At 40.6% G+C, this 19606-nt stretch overlaps 1 protein-coding gene across 3 annotated transcripts in view; it reads right to left on the bottom strand.

Moving 5' to 3' along the window:
* The window catches only part of LOC126184521 (uncharacterized), a 245265-nt gene that overhangs the window by 34576 nt on the left and 191083 nt on the right, over nt 1-19606 (bottom strand). For all 3 annotated transcript variants that reach the window (XM_049926920.1, XM_049926918.1, XM_049926921.1), the window contains one exon: nt 14709-14932. In XM_049926920.1, coding sequence (XP_049782877.1) covers nt 14709-14932 — 224 coding nt within the window. The remainder of the gene's footprint in view (nt 1-14708; nt 14933-19606) is intronic.

Genomic DNA, 19606 nt, shown 5'->3' with positions numbered 1-19606 from the left:
CATGCATGCTGATAGGAAGTTTAATAACACTATGTTCAAAGTAACAATTGGCAACCATCCAAATCTTCCCACTTACGCATATTCAAATAAATGAAAATTTGCAGATATGAATGTTACTATTATTTTTTTAATTAACTGTGTCCTTTTGCAAAAGAATTGGGTTTATTTTCAGCATATCAACTTATTAACAGCAAAGCAAATGAGAGAAGTTGTGTTAAAAATAAAAAAGAAAGAAAGAATGAAAGAAAGTGAGGATATGGGAAAATGTAACAAGAAAGGGGCATAACAACAGTATTTCTGATAGTTCTGTTATTGTTGAGCTAAATAACAGATTTAGTCTGTTACCTGTTGGAAGGGTAGGAACCTCGTACAGCTGTAAGTTAATAGGGTGGAGAAGACCATTAATTTAGTATCTGATAGTGATTTGGATTCCCCACCTGAGTGTCAACAGGGATAACTCGTAAAAAGATACCGTATTTACTCGAATCTAAGCCCCACTTTTTTTCCGGTTTTTGTAATCCAAAAAACCGCCTGCGGCTTAGAATCGAGTGCAAAGCAAGCGGAAGTTCTGAAAAATGTTGGTAGGTGCCGCCACAACTAACTTCTGCCGTCGAATATATGTAGCGCTACACGGGCATGCTTTGTAAGCACAAAGATAAATACTGGCGCCAAAACCTCTGCGTCAGTAAATGAATTAAAAAAAAAAATATGTGGAAGATGAGCTTTTTTCTCCGCCGCGAGTTTCGACCACTGCATTTTCATACGTTATCCAACGAAGTAAATACAAATTCCGTATTGTTCATCTCCGAATGTAGCAGAATTTCAATGTAATACGAAAATCCGACTGGCAAGACTGTTTGGAATGTTTGTCAATATGGCCAACTCTACGTTCTGAATTTTTTCCTACATGTGAGAAGAGATGGTTGCTAATAGAAACCTGATGAAATGTGAATAATCACAAGCAGTATTCTCTTCACCATTCACCATAAGAATAATACGAATATAAACATTTTGCCATGTGATCTTCCGTGTTTGCTGCTATCTCATTTAAATCCTGTCTGCCTAATAAACTACGAAATTAGAGTGAGACAACAGCAAACGCGGAAGAATATACGTATCGTTTCAAGTTTATATTCGTATTATTCTTATGCCTAATAGTGATACAGGCAGAAATGAAGCACGGCAACTGACTAGATTTTTAAATCTAAGATGACTCTAATTTCTGTGCAGAATTTGATGTACTAAAGAAGCGGCCGCAAAGATTTTCAAACGGAGAAAAATTTTCGACTAACTCTCATTCAGAACAATGTTCTATCATACGCAGTCTATTATTTGGTTCTTGTTGATCATTATCAAAGAAAGCAGCAGTGTAAGTTAACAACAAATAGCAGTCTCTTGCCGTTGTTTCGGTTATGAGACAATTCCTCTCTTTGTTTTAATTGTAAGCGGCAGTAGCGCGCACAAGAGCAAACCATGCCGCGAGCGGCGACAGGCCGTAAACACGCACTATCAGAATGCGACAAACAAAGCATGACACAGTACAGTAATGCATTTTCAGCTTAGAGTGACGTAAACACCTATAACAAAGAAAACGGCACTTATCAGCTCAAAGCAAAATAAGCAATCGATTCAAACCAGACGAAGCACGTGAAAAAGGAAGGGTACCCGTATAAATACGGACGGAGCGCCTGACGCATAGCAATGGCTACCTGGTAAAGCTTAACTGCTAAGCTTACGACTCGAACCAAACTACTGTAGCTGCATCGTCATTCATTCGACCTAAATTGTGTCTCATATTAGAATGTACCAACTTTGTTTCGATTTGGAGGTGCGGCCTAAAACTTTTTTCTCCCCTTAAATTTCGAGTCTCAGATTTCAGGTGCGGCTTAGATTCGGGAAAATTTTTTTCCTTTATTTCGAGTCTCATTTTTCAAGTGCGGCTTAGATTCGAGTAAATACGGTACTCGAGCTACATAATCTGAGCACAATTTGCTCCCATGCAAAATGTCGCCACTGTCAGCGCCTCGTGTGGAGCTGGCCACCGACAAGTTAGCAGTAAACTCTGCAGCTCAGCTCTTGCTAGTCTTTGAAGCCTTTAGTTGTGCACCACTGAACAGGCTGATCAGTAGTGTTTTGACCTTGCCTGTATTACGTCTGTGACTTGGATTGATCCCTGGACTACTGCATATTCTTAAGATGACTTTGCTACACTCTGGACTTGTCTTTCGTTAGCTGTTCACTTCGTAAACTGCACTGTCATTAACTTCAGAAATCGTCTGTTTGTACCACCTGTCTCTGTGTTACTGCTGGTGAGAGTGATCATAAACTGTTTTTTACCTACACAACATAGGATAGAAAAAATTAATAAAAATTTCACACACACATCAAAAACTGAGTTGAGTAGAAAAGGAAAGATCTTGTTGCTCATAGCAGTCATGGCGGAAGTGTAAGCCAACATCTACAGGAGAAAGTATGATCAGGGTACCAGGTCACAAACATAACAAGCCATTGTTCTAGCCTTAGCCAGGTAATAGAGGATATTTAAGCACTGTCTAGGAATTTCAGTTATGACCAGGTATAGCAATTGTGGGGGCAGACAACAGTCTGGCTAAACACAGAGAATATAGTATAAAGAATGACTTGGGCAAGCTACGTGCAGCAAGCAAACAATGGAAAATCCAGAATGGAATGTAACAATATTATGAGAAGGAAAGTTGCTGCTCACCATATATAATGCTGCATCACAGATAGGCACAACAAAAAGATTTTCACACTTAAAGTTTTCAGCCAATGGCCTTTGTCAACAAAACACGCACGCGCACGCGCACGCGCGCGCGCACGCGCGCGCGCGCACGCGCGCGCGCAAGCGCGCGCACAAGCGCACGCACAAGCGCACGCACAAGCGCACGCACGCACGCACACACGCACACAAACACACACACACACACACACACACGCACACACACGCACGCACACACACACACACACACACACACACACACACACACACACAACTGCAGTCTCATGCAGCTGAAACCACACTGAGAGTAGCAGCACCAGTGCATGATGGGAGTGGGGGGGAGATTAGTGTTTAACGTCCCGTCGACAACGAGGTCATTAGAGACGGAGCGCAAGCTCGGGTGAGGGAAGGATGGGGAAGGAAATCGGCCGTGCCCTTTCAAAGGAACCATCCAATCACGGAAAACCTAAATCAGGATGGCCGGAGACGGGACTGAACCGTCGTCCTCCCGAATGCGAGTCCAGCGTGCTAACCACTGCGCCACCTCGCTCGGTGCATGATGGGAGTGGCAGCTGGGTGGGGGAAAGAAGGTGGGTGGAGCAGGGAGGGGGAGGGATAGTATGGTGGGGATGGCGGGCAGTGAACTGCTGCAGGTTGGGCGATGGGCAGGGAGGGGGGAGGGAAGGGGGGGGGGGGGAAGTAGCGGAAAAGCAGACATAGAGAGAAATGAATAAAACAATAAAATAAATTAAAAAAAGAGAGGAAAAAAGACTGGGTTTGCTGGAATGGGAACAGGGAAGGGCCTGGATGAGTGAGGACAGTGACTAACAAAGGTTGGGGCCAGGAGGGTTACGGGAAAGTAGGATGTATTGCAGGGAAAGTTCCCACCTGCGCAGTTCAGAAAAGCTGGTGTTGGTGGGAAGGATCCATACGGCACAGGCTGTGAAGCAGTCATTGAAATGAAAGATATCATATTTGGCAGTGTGTTCAGCAACAGGGTGGTGCAGTTGTTTCTTGGTCACAGTTTGTCGGTGGCCATTCATGCGGAGAGACAGCTTGTTGGTTGTCATGCTTACATAGAATGCAGCACAGTGGTTGCAGCTTAGCTTGTAGACCACATGACTGGTTTCACAGGCCTTTGACAGGATAGGTAATGTTAGTGATCGGACTGGAGAAAGTGGTGGTGGTGGTGGTGGTGGTGGGAGGATTTATGGGACAGGTCTTGCATCTAGGCCTATTACAGGGGTATGACCCATGAGGTAAGGGATTGGGAGCAGGGGTTGTGTAAGGATGGACAAGTATATTGTGTAGGTTCGTTGGGCGGTGGAATACCACTATGGGAGGGGTGGGGAGGATAGTGGGCAGGACATTTCTCATTTCAGGGCACAATGAGAGGTAATCAAAACCCTGGAAGAGAATGCATTTCAGTTGCTCCAGTCGTGGGAGGTACTGAGTTACAAGGGGAATGCTCCTCTGTGGCTGGACAGTGGGTCTTTTGAGAGGTGTTGGGAGACTGGAAAGATAAGGCACAAGAGATTAGTTTTTGTACAAGGCTGGCATACAATGGTGCCATGTGGATGCCCATAGCCGTACCCCGGATTTGTTTGTAGGTAATGCCTTCAAAGGAGAAGTAACTGTGGGTGAGGATATAGTTGGTCATGGCTACTAGGAAGGAGGTGGTTGGTTTGGAATCCATTGGGCATTGGGAAAAATAGAGTTCAATAGCAGTAAGGCCATGGGCATTAGGAATGTTAGTGTACAGGAAGGTGGCATCAACAGTGATGAGCAGGGCACATTGTGGTAAGGGGACAGCAACTGCGGAGAGTTGGCGGAGGAAATGGTTGGTATCTTGTATATAGGAGGGTAGGTTCCGGGTAATAGGCTGAGGGTGTTGGTCTACAAGAGCAGAGATTCTCGCAGTAGGGGCACATTAACCAGACACAATGGGGCGTCCTGGGTGGTTAGGTTTAGGGACTTCAGGAAGCATGTAGAAGGTAGGAGTGCGGAGAGTGGTACGGGGGAGTAGAGAGATGGGCTCCGGGGAGAGGTTCTGCTCCCATTCCAGCACTACACAGTTGTCATTCCACCACCACAAGCAGTCTTTTTTTTTTATTTATTTTTCTCTATGTCTCTCCTTTACCGCTACTTCCTCCCCCCCTCCCCACATCTCTCCTGCCTGCCGCCCAACCTGCAGCACTTCACTGTCTGCCATCCCCACCATACTATCCTCTCCCTCCCCTCCCCGCCCCAGCCTCCTCCTTTCCGCCACCCAGTCGTCACTCCCATCATGCACTGCTGCTGCTGCTCACAGTGTGGTTTCAGTTGCCTGAGACTGAAGTTGTGTGTGTGAGTTGCATTTGCACGCATTGTGTGTGTGTGTGTGTGTGTGTGTGTGTGTGTGTGTGTGTGTGTGTGTGTGTGTGTGTACGTTTGTGTGTCTATTGTTGACAGAGGCCATCGATCAAAAGCTTTAAGTGTGAAAATCTTTTTGTTGTGCCTATCTGCAACTCAGCACCTCCACTATATCATGAGTAGCAGCTTTAGTTCTCTTAATATTGCTACGTGTAGCAAACTCTCACAAAAATGAGGCTTTGTCAAGTTTCTGCAGCTGCATAATCATACCCAAGACACGGACTTTGTCTTAACAACAGTGGGGAAACACACATTAGCTGTTATTAAAGGTGAAAATAGAAAATATGGGGGAGGGGAGGGGCACTATGGTAGAATTCCTGTGATTACAGTTGTGAGGGGTAAGACACTCTTTTATGCTACAAATCTTGTTTGGACAGACTGCTTTACAAGAGGTCCAGACAAATGAAGTAACACAAACAAATGAAACTTGTCTGTCAGGAATAAGAATGTTGGAGGACTACAAAGTTAAGGAACATCTTATCTGTAAATATGATCTAGAATTTCAACAGAAGTTTAAGTATTACATGTGTCTGAACACCATGTACATGCAGGAATCTATGTGTTGCACACACAAAATTTATTAGCCATTGCTGTAGGGAAACTATGAAAGGAGTAGCAGTTGTAATGCTGTTGGAATAACATTATTAATATTAATTTTAATTTTAATAATGAACAGCCTCAGTTGCGCCATTTACCTAGAAATTTACCTAGGTTTCAGTCGGGATAACCCAACCTTCTTCAGAATAACAGTATCTATTGTTTGTCCATAGTGGACATCGTCAAGCTAAAATCCATAAATTGTCGTCAGAATGTAAAACTTACTGGTACTGCCTCGGCTCCACTTTGCAACCACGATGCAGCAGCCACGAGTGCTGTACAGTTCCAGTACAGCACTCGCAGCTGCCACATCGCGGTTGCGAAGTGGGGCTGAGGCAGTGTCAGATAAGTTTCACATTCTGACAATAATTTATGGATTTGTAGTTTTAGCTTGACGATGTCCACTATAGACAAACGTTAGATACTGTTATTCTGAAGAAGTTTGGGTTATCCCGACTGAAACCTAGGTAAACGGTGCAACTGAGGCTGTTCATTATTAAAATTAATATTTATACAGTTACTGACACGGCTGCGAAATGTTGAAGATATTTAGGAATAACATTAAGTTAAAATCTATTGAAACCACTAGTTCCTGCTTAGATCGACCACCGGAAGCAGCATTTATGGATTGTTGTGACAGGAAAAGTCATTTATAATTATTGAAATATACAGATACACACGATCAAATATTCTTAGAAAATATCTGAGTAATTATTGTGCCACCTAGTAAGAAAAAACAAATGGTGGTCTGTGAGATTTTGTGTTGTGGAAAGTTCTGGTAGAATGTACATACTTTTGGACTAAAGGAGACCACTCAACAAAAAGTGGAAGTGGTGAGTCATCAAGGAGGGGGAAAAGCTTGCTAGCTTTTTGAGAAATCTTTTTTTGAGCTAGTTTAAAATAATTATAAAAGTAAGTTGATGTGGGGTAGTGTCGGGTGAGGTATGTATAGATAGTGTGTAGCGGGAGGCAGGGAGAGGGATTGGGACTGGGTGGCTAGCAGCTCAGAGGGAAGCAACCAGTTTGCTGGTTAGGAATGTGGGAGAGTAGGATGGTAGGTAAATGGGCTGGGCATGTGATGCATGGTTGTCGGAGCTAGTGGGGAGTGGCACAAGCTGAAGGTTATGTTGGGACAGGAACTGGGAGGGGGTGATAGAACAGAGGAAGAGGAAACTGTTGGGTGCAGGGTACAGGGACAGTGGGTTACGGGAGATTGAGGCCAGAACAACTATGAGAGTGTAGGACATGTTATAAAGGTAACTCTCATCTGTATAGTTCAGAGAAGTTGGCGATGGAGGTATGGATTTGTATGGCTGTCAAGGCCTCTGTCTCCAGTAACCTACTGTCCCACATCCTCCACCCAATAGTTTCCCTTCCTTCAGTCCTATCATCCCCTCCCAATTCACATCCCCATGTCACCTTTAGAATGTGCCGCTCACCACCGGCTCTGACAGCCTCACATCATATGTCCAGTCCATGTACCTGCCATCCTTCCCTCCCTCATTCCTAGCCAGCAAACTGGCTGCCTTCTGAGTTGCTAGGCAGTCACCCACACTCCTTCTCCCTGTCTCCCTTCCTATATCCACATCACCTGAAACTACTATGACACTACTACTACCACCACCACTACCTAATCTACCTGCCTAAATGCAGCAGTGGCGTTGTTTGTCCAGCTGGCACCATGAAGGGCAAAGACATGTGCCTGTGTGTGTGTGTGTGTGTGTGTGTGTGTGTGTGTTTTTTTTACCTTAGCCTGGAGGAGGATTACTCTAAAAGCTAGCAAGTTCTCTTTCTTTCTGTGAGGGGCTATTGACAACAATGCCTTTTTTGTGAGTGGGCACCTTTAATTCAAAATTATTTACATTTTGTGCAGATTTTGATCTTAATTTTCTGTAATATTCAGATAAAAAACTATGCTGAAATATTATTTAACACTTATAGCATGTTCTGTTGTTAATTTTCCCATCACAATTACACAGGTAAGCAGTGCACTAATAGACAATATTTTCATAGGTGAACACTTAATCAATTTTATAAATGTTTGTCCATCAGTGAATGGCTTTCCTGACCATGATGCACAACTACCTACACCAAATACCTGAATAAAATAAAGTGGTATTGTGGGACACAAAATAGTTAATGAACAGAAAACAAAGTGTCAAAGCAGCCTTAGACTAAGCTGATAGCAGGAATGCATATAATGTGACATGTCTTTTCTAAATTTAACATATATACAGGGTGTTTGGGGAGTAAAGGTCAATATTTTAAACAGTGATAGTGTATGCAATTCTAAACAAAAAAATGTTATATGAACATAGGTCCACAAATGCTTCGTTAGGGAGATATAGGTATTGAAAGAAACTTTAATTCTGCAAAATTGATGTGTGCAACATGAACATATACGCAGTACAACTGGACCGTAACACATGCCATGTTTATGTTACACAACGTAACACATATTATGGTCACGTGACGTACGTAGTACAATCACTCGTTTGCGCAGTTGTGCCATGTAAGCCGCATTGTGTAGTGTACTGGCAACTGATCAGTTAGCTGTGTAGTGTTTGGTGTTAACTGTGTTCGGAAAAGTGCTGCCAACAATGTTACACATGTACAGTAATGAGGCATACACAGATAAGGTGTACATTTAAGGCTTCTGCGATGGTAGTGCTACCAGTGCAAGAGAAGAATACCACAGGCACTTTCCAACTCTATGACTACCTGATCGCAGGGTGTTTACCAAAGTGTTTATCACTTTGCGTGCAACAGGCTCTCTTCCAAGTATACATTTTTCTTCCAAGTGTGCACATCAACAGACTTTGCAAGAACAGGAAGAAATTATTTCAAGTGTTGAGCAAAGTCTCAGTACGAGCATACAAAGAATGTCACTGCGTATGAATTTCCTCACATACATGTGTACGGGAAATATTACCAGCAGAAAACATGTATCCATTTCACATACAGCGTGTCCAAAATCTCCACATTGGCGACAATGCCCAACAATTTCAATTCTGTCACTGGCTAATTGAGAATCGTCATATACTATTCACTAACAAAGCCAAGGAAAGAACAACACACGCAGTTATTATTGATGGTCATGGGAAAATACCCATGCTTCAGTGGATAGCTATTTCCAAGTTTGTTTTACCATAAATGTTTGGTGCGGCATGATTGGTAACCTTTTAATAGGTCCATATATTATCAATCAGTAATTGACGGGAGAGAGGTACCTGCCCTTTTTTGGAAAATTCATTTGTGGATCTATTGGAAGATGTTCCTTTAGCCAAGCGAACTGGAATGTACTTTCAACATGATGGTGCCCCTCCACATGTTACCTTATGTGTGAGGGACCGTCTCAACTGCAACTATCCTATTCGCTGGATTGGCCATGGCTGTGCTATTAACTGGCCTCCAAGATCACCTGACCTTAGACCTTTAGATTTCTGTTTATGGGGTGCACAGAGTGAAGGTAAATACACAAGATGAACTGCTTGGTCACATCATGGAAACTTCTGAATTGATTAGGAACCAACCAGAGGCAACTGAACAAGCAAAACAACATGTTATCGCTAGAGTGCAAAATTGCATTGACGTTCATGGTAGGATATTCGAACCTGTTCTGTGAACTGTACATCTGTACGATAAGTATTATATCTTTTTCAACTGAATACATGTCGTAATGCATTATTTACTAAATGCAAAGTAAATAAACATTATGTAAAATGTGTAACATAGTTGTAATTCTCTGTAACATTGTTTTCAAGAAAATCACGTTACCGTCCAGTTGTATTGCGTATACGTTCACACTGTTCACATCAATTTTGCAGAATTAAAGTTCCTTTCAATACCCATACCTCCCTCACGAAGCATTTGTGGACCTATGTCCATGTAACATATTTTTTTTTTTTTTTTTTTTTTTCAGAATTACTTATACTATCACTGTGTAAAATACTGATCTTTCTTCCCCGAACACCAAACATCAATTTCTCAAGAAAGTACATTATAGGACTAATATTTTCTATTTTGAGTCATCAGTCCTCCAGCTTGTTTGATGCAGCAAACCAAGACCTGTGCAAAACTCTCCACCTCAGAGTATCAGAACAGCACTTAAACACAACATTCTGAACTATTTGTTGGATATGTTGCAATCTCTGTCTTCTTCTACAATTTGTATCCTCTATAGCTCACTCAAGTACCAGTGAAGTTGTTCCCTGACATCTTAACGTATGTCCTACCATCCTTTATCTCCTTCCTCTCAGTGTTTCCCACATACATCTCTTCAGCATTTTTGCAAAGATACTCCCCATTTCTTATCTTGTTGTTGTTGTTGTTGTTGTTGTTGTGGTCTTCAGTCGTGAGACTGGTTTGATACAGCTCTTCATGCTACTCTATCCTGTGCAAGCCTCTTCATCTTCCAGTACCTACTGCAGCCTACATCCTTCTGAATCTGCTTAGTGTTTTCATCTCTTGGTCTCCCTCTGCGATTTTTGGTCTCCCTCTGCGATTTTTACCCTCCACGCTGCCCTCCAGTAGCAAATTGGTGATCCCCTGATGCCTCAGAACATGTCCTACCAACCGATCCCTTCTTCTAGTCAAGTTTTGCCACAAACTCCTCTTCTCCCCAATTCTATTCAATACCTCCTCATTAGTTATGTGATCTACCAATCTAATCTTCAGCATTCTTCTGTAGTACCGCATTTCGAAAGCTTCTATTCTCTTCTTGTCTAAACTATTTATCGTCCATGTTTCACTTCCATACATGGCTACACTCCATACAAATACTTTCAGAAACGACTTCCTGACACTTAAATCAATACTCGATGTTAACAAATTTCTCTTCTTCAGAAACACTTTCCTTGCCATTGCCAGTCTACATTTTATATCCTCTCTACTTCGACCATCAACAGTTATTTTGCTCCCCAAATAGCAAAACTCCTTTACTACTTTAAGTGTCTCATTTCCTAATCTAATTCCCTCAGCATCACCCGACTTAATTCGACTACATTCCATTATCCTCGTTTTGCTTTTGTTGACGTTCATCTTATACCCTTCTTTCAAGACACTGTCCATTCCGTACAACTGCTCTTCCAAGTCCTTTGCTGTCTCTGACAGAATTACAATGTCATCGGCGAACCTCCAAGTTTTTATTTCTTCTCCATGGATTTTAATACATACTCCAAACTTTTCTTTTGTTTCCTTTACTGCTTGCTCAATATACAGATTGAATAGCATCGGGGAGAGGCTACAACCCTGTCTCACTCCCTTCCCAACCACTGCTTCCCTTTTATGTCCCTCGACTCTTATAACTGCCATCTGCTTTCTGTACAAATTGTAAATAGCCTTTTGCTTGTTAGTTCACCTAATTTTCAGCGTCCTTCTATACCACTACATCTGAAATGGTTTGGTTCTCTTCTTTTCTGGTTTCCCGACAGTTCATGATTCCCTTTGTGCAAGGCTGTGTTCCAGACGCTTTTCCTTAGAATTTTCTTCCTCAAATTAAGACATTTTGATATTAGTAGACTTATTTTGGTCAGGAGCGCCCTCTGCCTGTGCTAGTGTGCCTTTTATGTCATGCATGTTTTATCTCACATATATCACTTTGCTTTAAAGATAGCAGAATTCCTTGACTTTGTCTACTTCGTGGTCCAAAATTTTGACAGTGAGTTTCTCACTTATCTCATTTCTGCTACTCCTCATTATTTTCATCTTTCTTTGGTTTACTCGCAGTTCATATACTATCTCATTAGACTGTTCATTCCATTCAGTATGTCTTTGATGCTTCCAGACTTTGACCTAGGATAGAATCATCATCAACAAATCTTATTACTGATACTCTTTTACCCTAAATTTTAATCCCACTCCTAACCTAAATTTTAATTTCCATCATTGCTTCTTTGATGTACAGCTTGAGAATGACTGCATCCTTGTCATACATCCTGGCACTAATAAGGTATTAAAATAAGTATTGGATTACAGAAGGAAAAAAAAAATCATGGTCATGGAAAAGGAAATTCTACAAAATACTGTACTTCCGTAAGAAAATTGACTACAAAATCTAAACACCTTTGTAAATATCTAAAATTAAGAATTCAGATAATAAAATTAGATCTATATCAGCAATAGTTAAAACAGAAACCAAGAAATCAGTTAAGCAATGTGAGGGCTTTGTTGTTAAAGGAGGAGGCCAAATAATAAATGACTGCAGCCACATAAGCAAAATATTTAATAATCACTTCCTTGAAGCAACTTAAAATATCACCATGGGTTGTCCATCGGATAAAACATTAGAATAGACACAAGAAGCAATGCCTCATACATACAGGTAAATCAAAATTACTCCAAGCTCTGCCCTGCCATAAAAATTACAACTGTTATTAACTGTCTCAAAACCAACAACTCTAATGGAATTGACAATATCTGAAAAATAGTACTAAAATCCTGTGCTTCAAATATATGCAATGTATTCAGTGCATTGCAAGGAACATTTCCAGATTGTTTGAAATATTCTATTGTCAGACCTCTTCAAAAGAAAGTTAGTAAGACAGATATTAGTATACCATTGACCAATCTCATTCCTTACCACCTCCTTGAAGGTGCTGGAAACTGCATGCAAGAACTATAACACACCTCTCCCACAATAATATACTTAGTCTCACTTTCTATTTCAAAAGGGCCTCTACACAACATGCGGTTTTCACCAGTCAGATTATACAAAACTTAAATGAGAAAATACTGTCAATCAGTATTTTCTATGATTGTCATAAGCATTTGATTGCGCATATCACATTATTCTCCTACAGAAGCTAAAATATTACACTATCAGAGATCTTGCTGTAACTGGTTTTCATCTTACCTGCCTAAAAGGGTGCACAGTGTCACATTAAGAAACCCAGGGAGTGTAAACAATGGTACAAGTACATTCATAATGGGGAATAATTACTGCAGGTGCACAATAGGGAAAAATATTGGGTACACACTGCTCACAATGCTAGTATTATAATCAATCCTAGAAGAGACACATCAGCACCTGAAAATGTAAACTCAACTTACATAAAACATAATACACACAATTATGTACTGCAGAAGGCCTGACCACAACATTAGAAATAATGGATGAGGACACAGAGGAGTGGTTTATTAATAAGGGATTGGACCCCCATTTGCCCGTAATACAGCTCTGATTCCTCTTAGAATACCAACATATAATGATCAGATAGTCTCCAGTGGAATGTTATGCCACTCTTCGATCAGAACCTCTTCTAACTCCTGTAGTGATGATGGAGGCAGAAATCTACTCAAGAGTCTGCGCTCCAATACCGCCCACAAGGGTTCCATTATGTTCAAGTCAGGGGACTGTGCTGGCCAGGGAATACTATGCAGTTCGGTTGCATGCTCCTCATACCACAATTGTACTGTCCTGGCTGTGTGAATGGGTGCATTATCCTCCTGAAATATGGCATCATTGTTGGGGAACATTTGAATCATGGCGTGCACCTGATCACCTAAAATGTTCACGTAATCGTTGGCTGTAACACAGCTTTTGACAGTAATGATGGGAAAATCAGAGTATCATGAAATGACTGCCCGCACCACCTCAATTCCACTCCATGCTTACCTGTTGGAATCGAGCAATCACGATTGCAGGTTTATTTTGGCATTCACCACACATAAACTGAACACGATGCTGGAAATAACGAAAATGTTGACTTGTCCGACCACATGATGGGTTTCTACCGATCAGACGTCCAGGATTTATGCACCTGACACCATGTTATACACTTCTTTGCATTGGTTGTTGTCACTAATGGTTCGGTATAGCAGCTTGTCCATGAATATTCGCTTTATGGAGTTCTTGTTGGACAGTGCCGATAGATAGGGGGTCTCGAAGATAGGTATTGATCTCTGCAGTCACTTTAGCTGCCGTAGATTTGTATTGTTTTGACACAATTCGTGTTAGTGTACAACGATATCTGTCATTTAGTTTTGATTTGTGCCCACTATTGTGTATACACGATGAAGTCTTTCGATATTTTGTGTAGGCCGTAATCACTGTTGAAACAATCGCTCTTGAAACATTCAGTAAGTTGGCTGTCATGTTTGCTGATGCTCCAGCTCATCAGGCCCCCACAATCTGCACTCTTCGGAACTCTGTTAGGTCTTTCAATGCGCGTCGGCCTCGGCCTCTGAATGCAAATGCGAACTGTGCACTACTCGTACACAACCTGTACTGATGCCTAGTCCGTACTGAACACGCACAGTCCAGCTCGACACGTGCCTTACCTGTGTTGTTGACCGTCAAACATCATCCTGTTATTATCACTGTTCACATTATTTTGCCTATCCTCTGTAAATCTATTAATGCAACAAAATATTCTAACTTCTTAAATTAAAATACTTAGAAGTTCTGGGTAACTCCTCATTGAGGAAAGAAAATGTTTCTTGCACAGAAGTCAATTCTCCACTCTAGAGCCTATTGTAGACATCTCAAACAGTTGGGCATACTGACAACAGCCTAACAGCATTTTCACTCCTTTGTGAAACAACAGCTTTGACCACCACCCAGAGAGAGAGAGAGAGAGAGAGAGAGAGAGAGAGAGAGAGAGAGAGAGAGAGAGAGAGTGAGTGAGTGAATGAGTGAGAGTGTGTGTGTATAAATCATCCAAAAGTATTTCTTACAGAAGTCACAAATAGGTCTTTATTAAAGCTAAGCATATTCAATACTGACATGAAGAAGGCATGAACATTCAACTCACAGCTACAGGCATTCATGAATTGCTTTCTGATGCAAGAAAGTGTTATCTTTGCTCAGTGTGTATGTATGTATGTATGTATGTATGTAAAGCAAATTTTGAACATACGAAGATGTACAGGAACCTATTCGTGAATAAGATACAATTCATCTAGCATTTACTGTAAACTGAATCAAGATTGAAAACTGACAAGTTCATACATTAGATACCTTCTTCGCATTCATTGGGGAACGTAATACTTTCTGATGTATTCCATAACCATTTCTATTTCTCACATTTGAAAACAGTGGAGGTTGGGTAGAGTTCAGATACTCTTTAACACAACTTTTCACAGACTGTAGTTTTCCTTTCCGTAATGACCCAGCCGACTGTGGTAAGATCTTATTTTTTGGCATTTTCTGCGTTGATCCATCTCTTTTTGGTGTTTTGCTACCTGCAAAGAAAAAAAAATTAACATTTGTTAAAGACCACATTCTCACTTAACAGCACATATAATTTTTGTAGTATGTGGAATCTCACACGGATAGGAAATGTTTTCTTATTTGAAGCTGATGAAATTAATTTTACCACATCAATCACACAATTAAACCGAGACGAACATACTGTAGATAATGGTTCGATAATGATCACTCTTAAAAAATCTAGACAAAATTAACACACAGCTACTATAAAAAAATTTTTAAAAATTAGAGTCCTATTTTGTACATTAAGAAACCATAATTTTTTTTTAATTTTATGCAGGAGCATCACTTTTTTTCCGGTGTAACAGAGTACCGGCATCTATTTTCTAGCTTTTTAAAAGGAGTTTAATTTATTTAGAACAACATGTATTATAAATATCCTGGCAGACTGCAGTGTCTTTGAAAATGAAATTTTCAGTTTGAATTGGCACCACACACTTTTGTTTCATAAGTTGGCATCAGAAACTGCACTCGGTTCCCTTGTTTATCAGTGTTACAAGCAAGCATTTCAGATATGTTCACATCAGTTTTGAGTCAGTCTAGCTTAGATCAGTTCAACCATTTTTCAAAATGAGTAAAATAGATACACTTTGTGATCAAAAGTAACCAGATACCCGGCTGAAAATGACTTTCAAGTTCGTGGCGCCCTCCAATGGTAATGCTGAAATTCAATATGGTGTTGGCCCACACTTAGCCTTGACGACAGCTTCCACTCTCGCAGGCATACGTTCAATCAGGTGCTGGAAGGATTTTTGGGGAATGGCAACCCATTCCTCACGGAGTGCTGCACTGAGGAGAGGTATCAATGTTGGTCAGTGAGGCCAGGCATGAAGTCAGCATTACAAACCATCCTAAAGTTGTTCTATAGGTTTCAGGTAAGGCCTCTGTGCAGGCCAGACCTTTACGGGGATGTTATAGTCGTGTAACCACTCTGCCACAGGCTGTGCGTTATGAACAGGTGCTCCATTGTGTTGAAAGATGTAATCACCATCCCAGAATTGCTCTTCAACAGTGGGAAGCAAGAAGGTGCTTCAAACATCAATGTAAGCCTGTGTTGTGATAGTGCCACACAAAACAAGGGGGTGCAAGCCCCCTCCATGAAAAACACAACCACACCATAACACCACTGCCTCCGAATTTTACTGTTTACGCTGGCAGATGACGTTCACTGGACATTCGCCATACCCACATCCTGCCATCAGATCGCCACATTGTGTACCGTAATTCATCACTCCACACAACATTTTTCCACTGTTCAATCATCCAATGTTTACGCTCCTTACACCAAAACAAGGTGTCATTTGGCATTTACCGGCATGATGTGTGGCTTATGAGCAGCTGTTCAACTATGAAATCCAAATTTTCTCACCTCCCGCCTAACTGTCATAGTGCTTGCAGTGGATCCTGATGTAGTTTGGAATTCCTGTGTGATGGTCTGGATAGATGTCTGCCTATTACACATTACGACCCTCTTCTAATGTTGGCAGTCTCTGTCAGTCAACAGACGAGGTCTGCCTGCACGCTTTTGTGCTGTATGTGTCCTTTCACGCTTCCACTTCACTATAACATCCGAAACAATTGATCTATGGATGTTTAGGAGTGTGGAAATCTTGCATACAGACGTATGACACAAGTGACACCCTATCACCTGACCATGTTCGAAGTCCGTGAGTTCTGCAGAGCGCCCCATTCTGCTTTCTCACGATGTCTAATGACTAAGATGGTAGCACAATGCACCTAATATGAAAAACATATGTTTTTGAGGGTGTCCAGATACTATTGCAGAAAATGACTCTTGTGAGAGAAATGAGTGGCTGTATGTCAAGAATAAAATGTTGGTCTGTACACTGTTCCCCTCATGTCTGAGGCCTAGCTGCCAATAAATGGATGGGAATGAAAAATTCAGTGGAGTGGCTAATGGTAAAATTAATCATTTTAGAGAGTTGCAGAAGCAGCAATTAATGCCACTGAGAAAAAAGATAGCAAGGAGAGTGCGGGCATTCAGTATGCAAATAAAAAAAATAAAAAAAAATTAAAAAATTAAAAAAATAAAAAATAAAAAAGTCTGATGGGCAAAATAAAATATTGGATAAAGTTTTCTTAAATACTTTGTCTCGTAATAATGAAGTAACAGAAAATAGTTTTCAAACTGATAAAGTTGCGAAGAAATTTTGAGGATGCAATAAATTTACAAGAACTTAATGGTGTAGACGTGTGAAATATTCTCCATTCTGTACATTTTTGCGATAACAATGTAAGCCACATTGTAAATGAAATGAGAAAAAACATTAATACACAACATGGTGAAGTCCAAGAACTAAGTGTCCTGATGAATCAGCAAGCCACAGATCCACACTCATTGTGATTATTTGTGTAGTTTTTCCTATGCAAAAGGAATTCTAAATTCTTCAATTATTCATCTTGAAGATTTTGGGCTCACTGAAAAATTACTTAAAGGAGTATTTATTGTCTGTAATTTATGATGGTGCTGCTGTGCTATATGGAGTGCATAATGATGTGAAACAGTAAATACACGATAAGTTTCCCAGTACTATTTTCTGCAACTGTGCTAACCAGGGCCTTGAATTATTGTCTGTTAGTGGCACAGTGAACAGTGTGACAGGAGTGTACTGCTTCCAGAGTTTTATGAAAAAACTTCACGTGATTTATCATGATTCACCTAATAATGCTGGAAACTACAAGATTATGCAGCGATTCTAGAGCTTCAACTTCTTAAAATTGGCAGGATTTTAAGGACTCCTGGGTTGCAGCTAGCGTTAGCACCATTTCTGCAGAATGGGAAGATTTTGAAGCCCTCATACATCACTGTGAAGAGGCAAAAGGAGTCAGTAAGAGAGTGAAACATATCCCTATCTTTATGAGAGTCTTTTGAGTAAAATAACATCATGTGAGTTTATTCTTTATTTGGGCCTTATGTGCGATGTTCTCAAAGAAGTTAGTCAACTAAGTCTGGTTTTACAAGAGAGAAATATTGACTTGTATGAAGCACACATGAGGATAACAAATACATTCCAAATTTTTGAAGGAAGAATTGAAAATCCTTGTCCATACTACAGTATCTCTCTCCAAAGTGAAGAGTCCACTAAGTTCAAAAGGATTTAACTCCAAAAAAATGAAATACACAGTCCTGTAATTAGTTCATCTGATTTTTATAAAATTCTGAAAGAATCTGTTGGAGAGAGTTTGCTTCAAGGAGATGATCATTTGCCTGAATGTGCAAAGATTTTAGATTCCAAGTATGTGCCAGGAAATCCTGGGAAGCACATGTCATTCAATGAAGCCAAAATTAGGAAGTTAGCCTGTAAATCTCCCTTCAATGAAAGAGAAGCAATTTGTGGTTTCACTGAATATCTTCAAGAAAATAAATTTCCAGATACACTACTTCCTCTGAAGCACACTTTGGGCATGATTGTAGTATCTTCTAACAAATATCTTATATCATGGCAGATATGATACGCGAGTTGGGATGGAAGTCATTAAAGCAAAGACGTTTTTCGTCGTGGCGAGATCTATATACGAAATTTCAGTCACCAACTTTCTCTTCCGAATGCGAAAATATTTTGTTGAGCCCATACTACATAGGTAGGAATAAACATCAAAATAAAATAAGAGAAATCAGAGCTCGAACAGAAAGGTTTAGGTGTTCGTTTTTCCCGTGCGCGCTGTTCGGGAGTGGAATGGTAGAGAGATAGTATGCTTGTGGTTCGATGAACCCTCTGCCAAGCACTTAAATGTGAATTGCAGAGTAATCATGTAGATTTAGATGTAGATGAACCTCAAAAATAAGATACTCAGTATAACATTTTATTTAACAAATAGGGAAAGACCAAAATTACTCAAAATATCCACGGGTATGCTGCCGGTCTATAGTGTCCAACGGGCCCGTTGGACACTATAGACCGGCAGCATACCCGTGGATATTTTGATTATCAAATACGCCGGGAGAAACTCAAGAATCACATCACCAAAATTACTGTTATGAACTCTTAAGTACTGAAAAATCTATGCCAAAATTAAAATCTGTTAGAAAGACAGAGCCATCAGCTTTACATAAAGCAATTAAAGAAAGCCCAGACAGTATGAAAAACAAAGTGATCTATTTGAAATTAAAGATGCATTCACACTCTGTTAACAGTATGCATTAAAACTAATGGATGTTTTCTAAAGACATAAAAAAAAAACTCGATATTGTCAACAGTGCATTTCTCACTCTCCTCTATGTTGTGAATTTAAATTCAAGTACTGACATTTGATGAACATTGCAAGTTATTAAAAATAATTTACGTGCCACAAAAAAACCAGTGCACTGGAGAGTTACTCAAACTCACCTTCTCCGGCAACTATTCCACTTTCAATGGAAAGAAATATCGTCAGGCCAACAGACTAGCTGTGGGAAATGGCTGGGCTAGGATAACAGCAGGTATATTTACCAACCATTTTTTAATAAAACAAATCCTCCCACTAACAGTAAGGATATTGTGTGTGTGTGTGTGTGTGTGTGTGTGTGTGTGTGTGTGTGTGTGTGTAAGTAAAAATCCAGGAATCAGATGAAGAACTTTTTGGGGTGAATGACCCATAGGGCACAAAGTCATGATCAGTCACATTGGTCTTTATAAAACAGCATG

This window comes from Schistocerca cancellata, chromosome 4, assembly GCF_023864275.1.
Source record: "Schistocerca cancellata isolate TAMUIC-IGC-003103 chromosome 4, iqSchCanc2.1, whole genome shotgun sequence".
NCBI lineage: Eukaryota > Metazoa > Arthropoda > Insecta > Orthoptera > Acrididae > Schistocerca > Schistocerca cancellata.
This window is presented reverse-complemented; position numbering and strand designations above follow the sequence as displayed.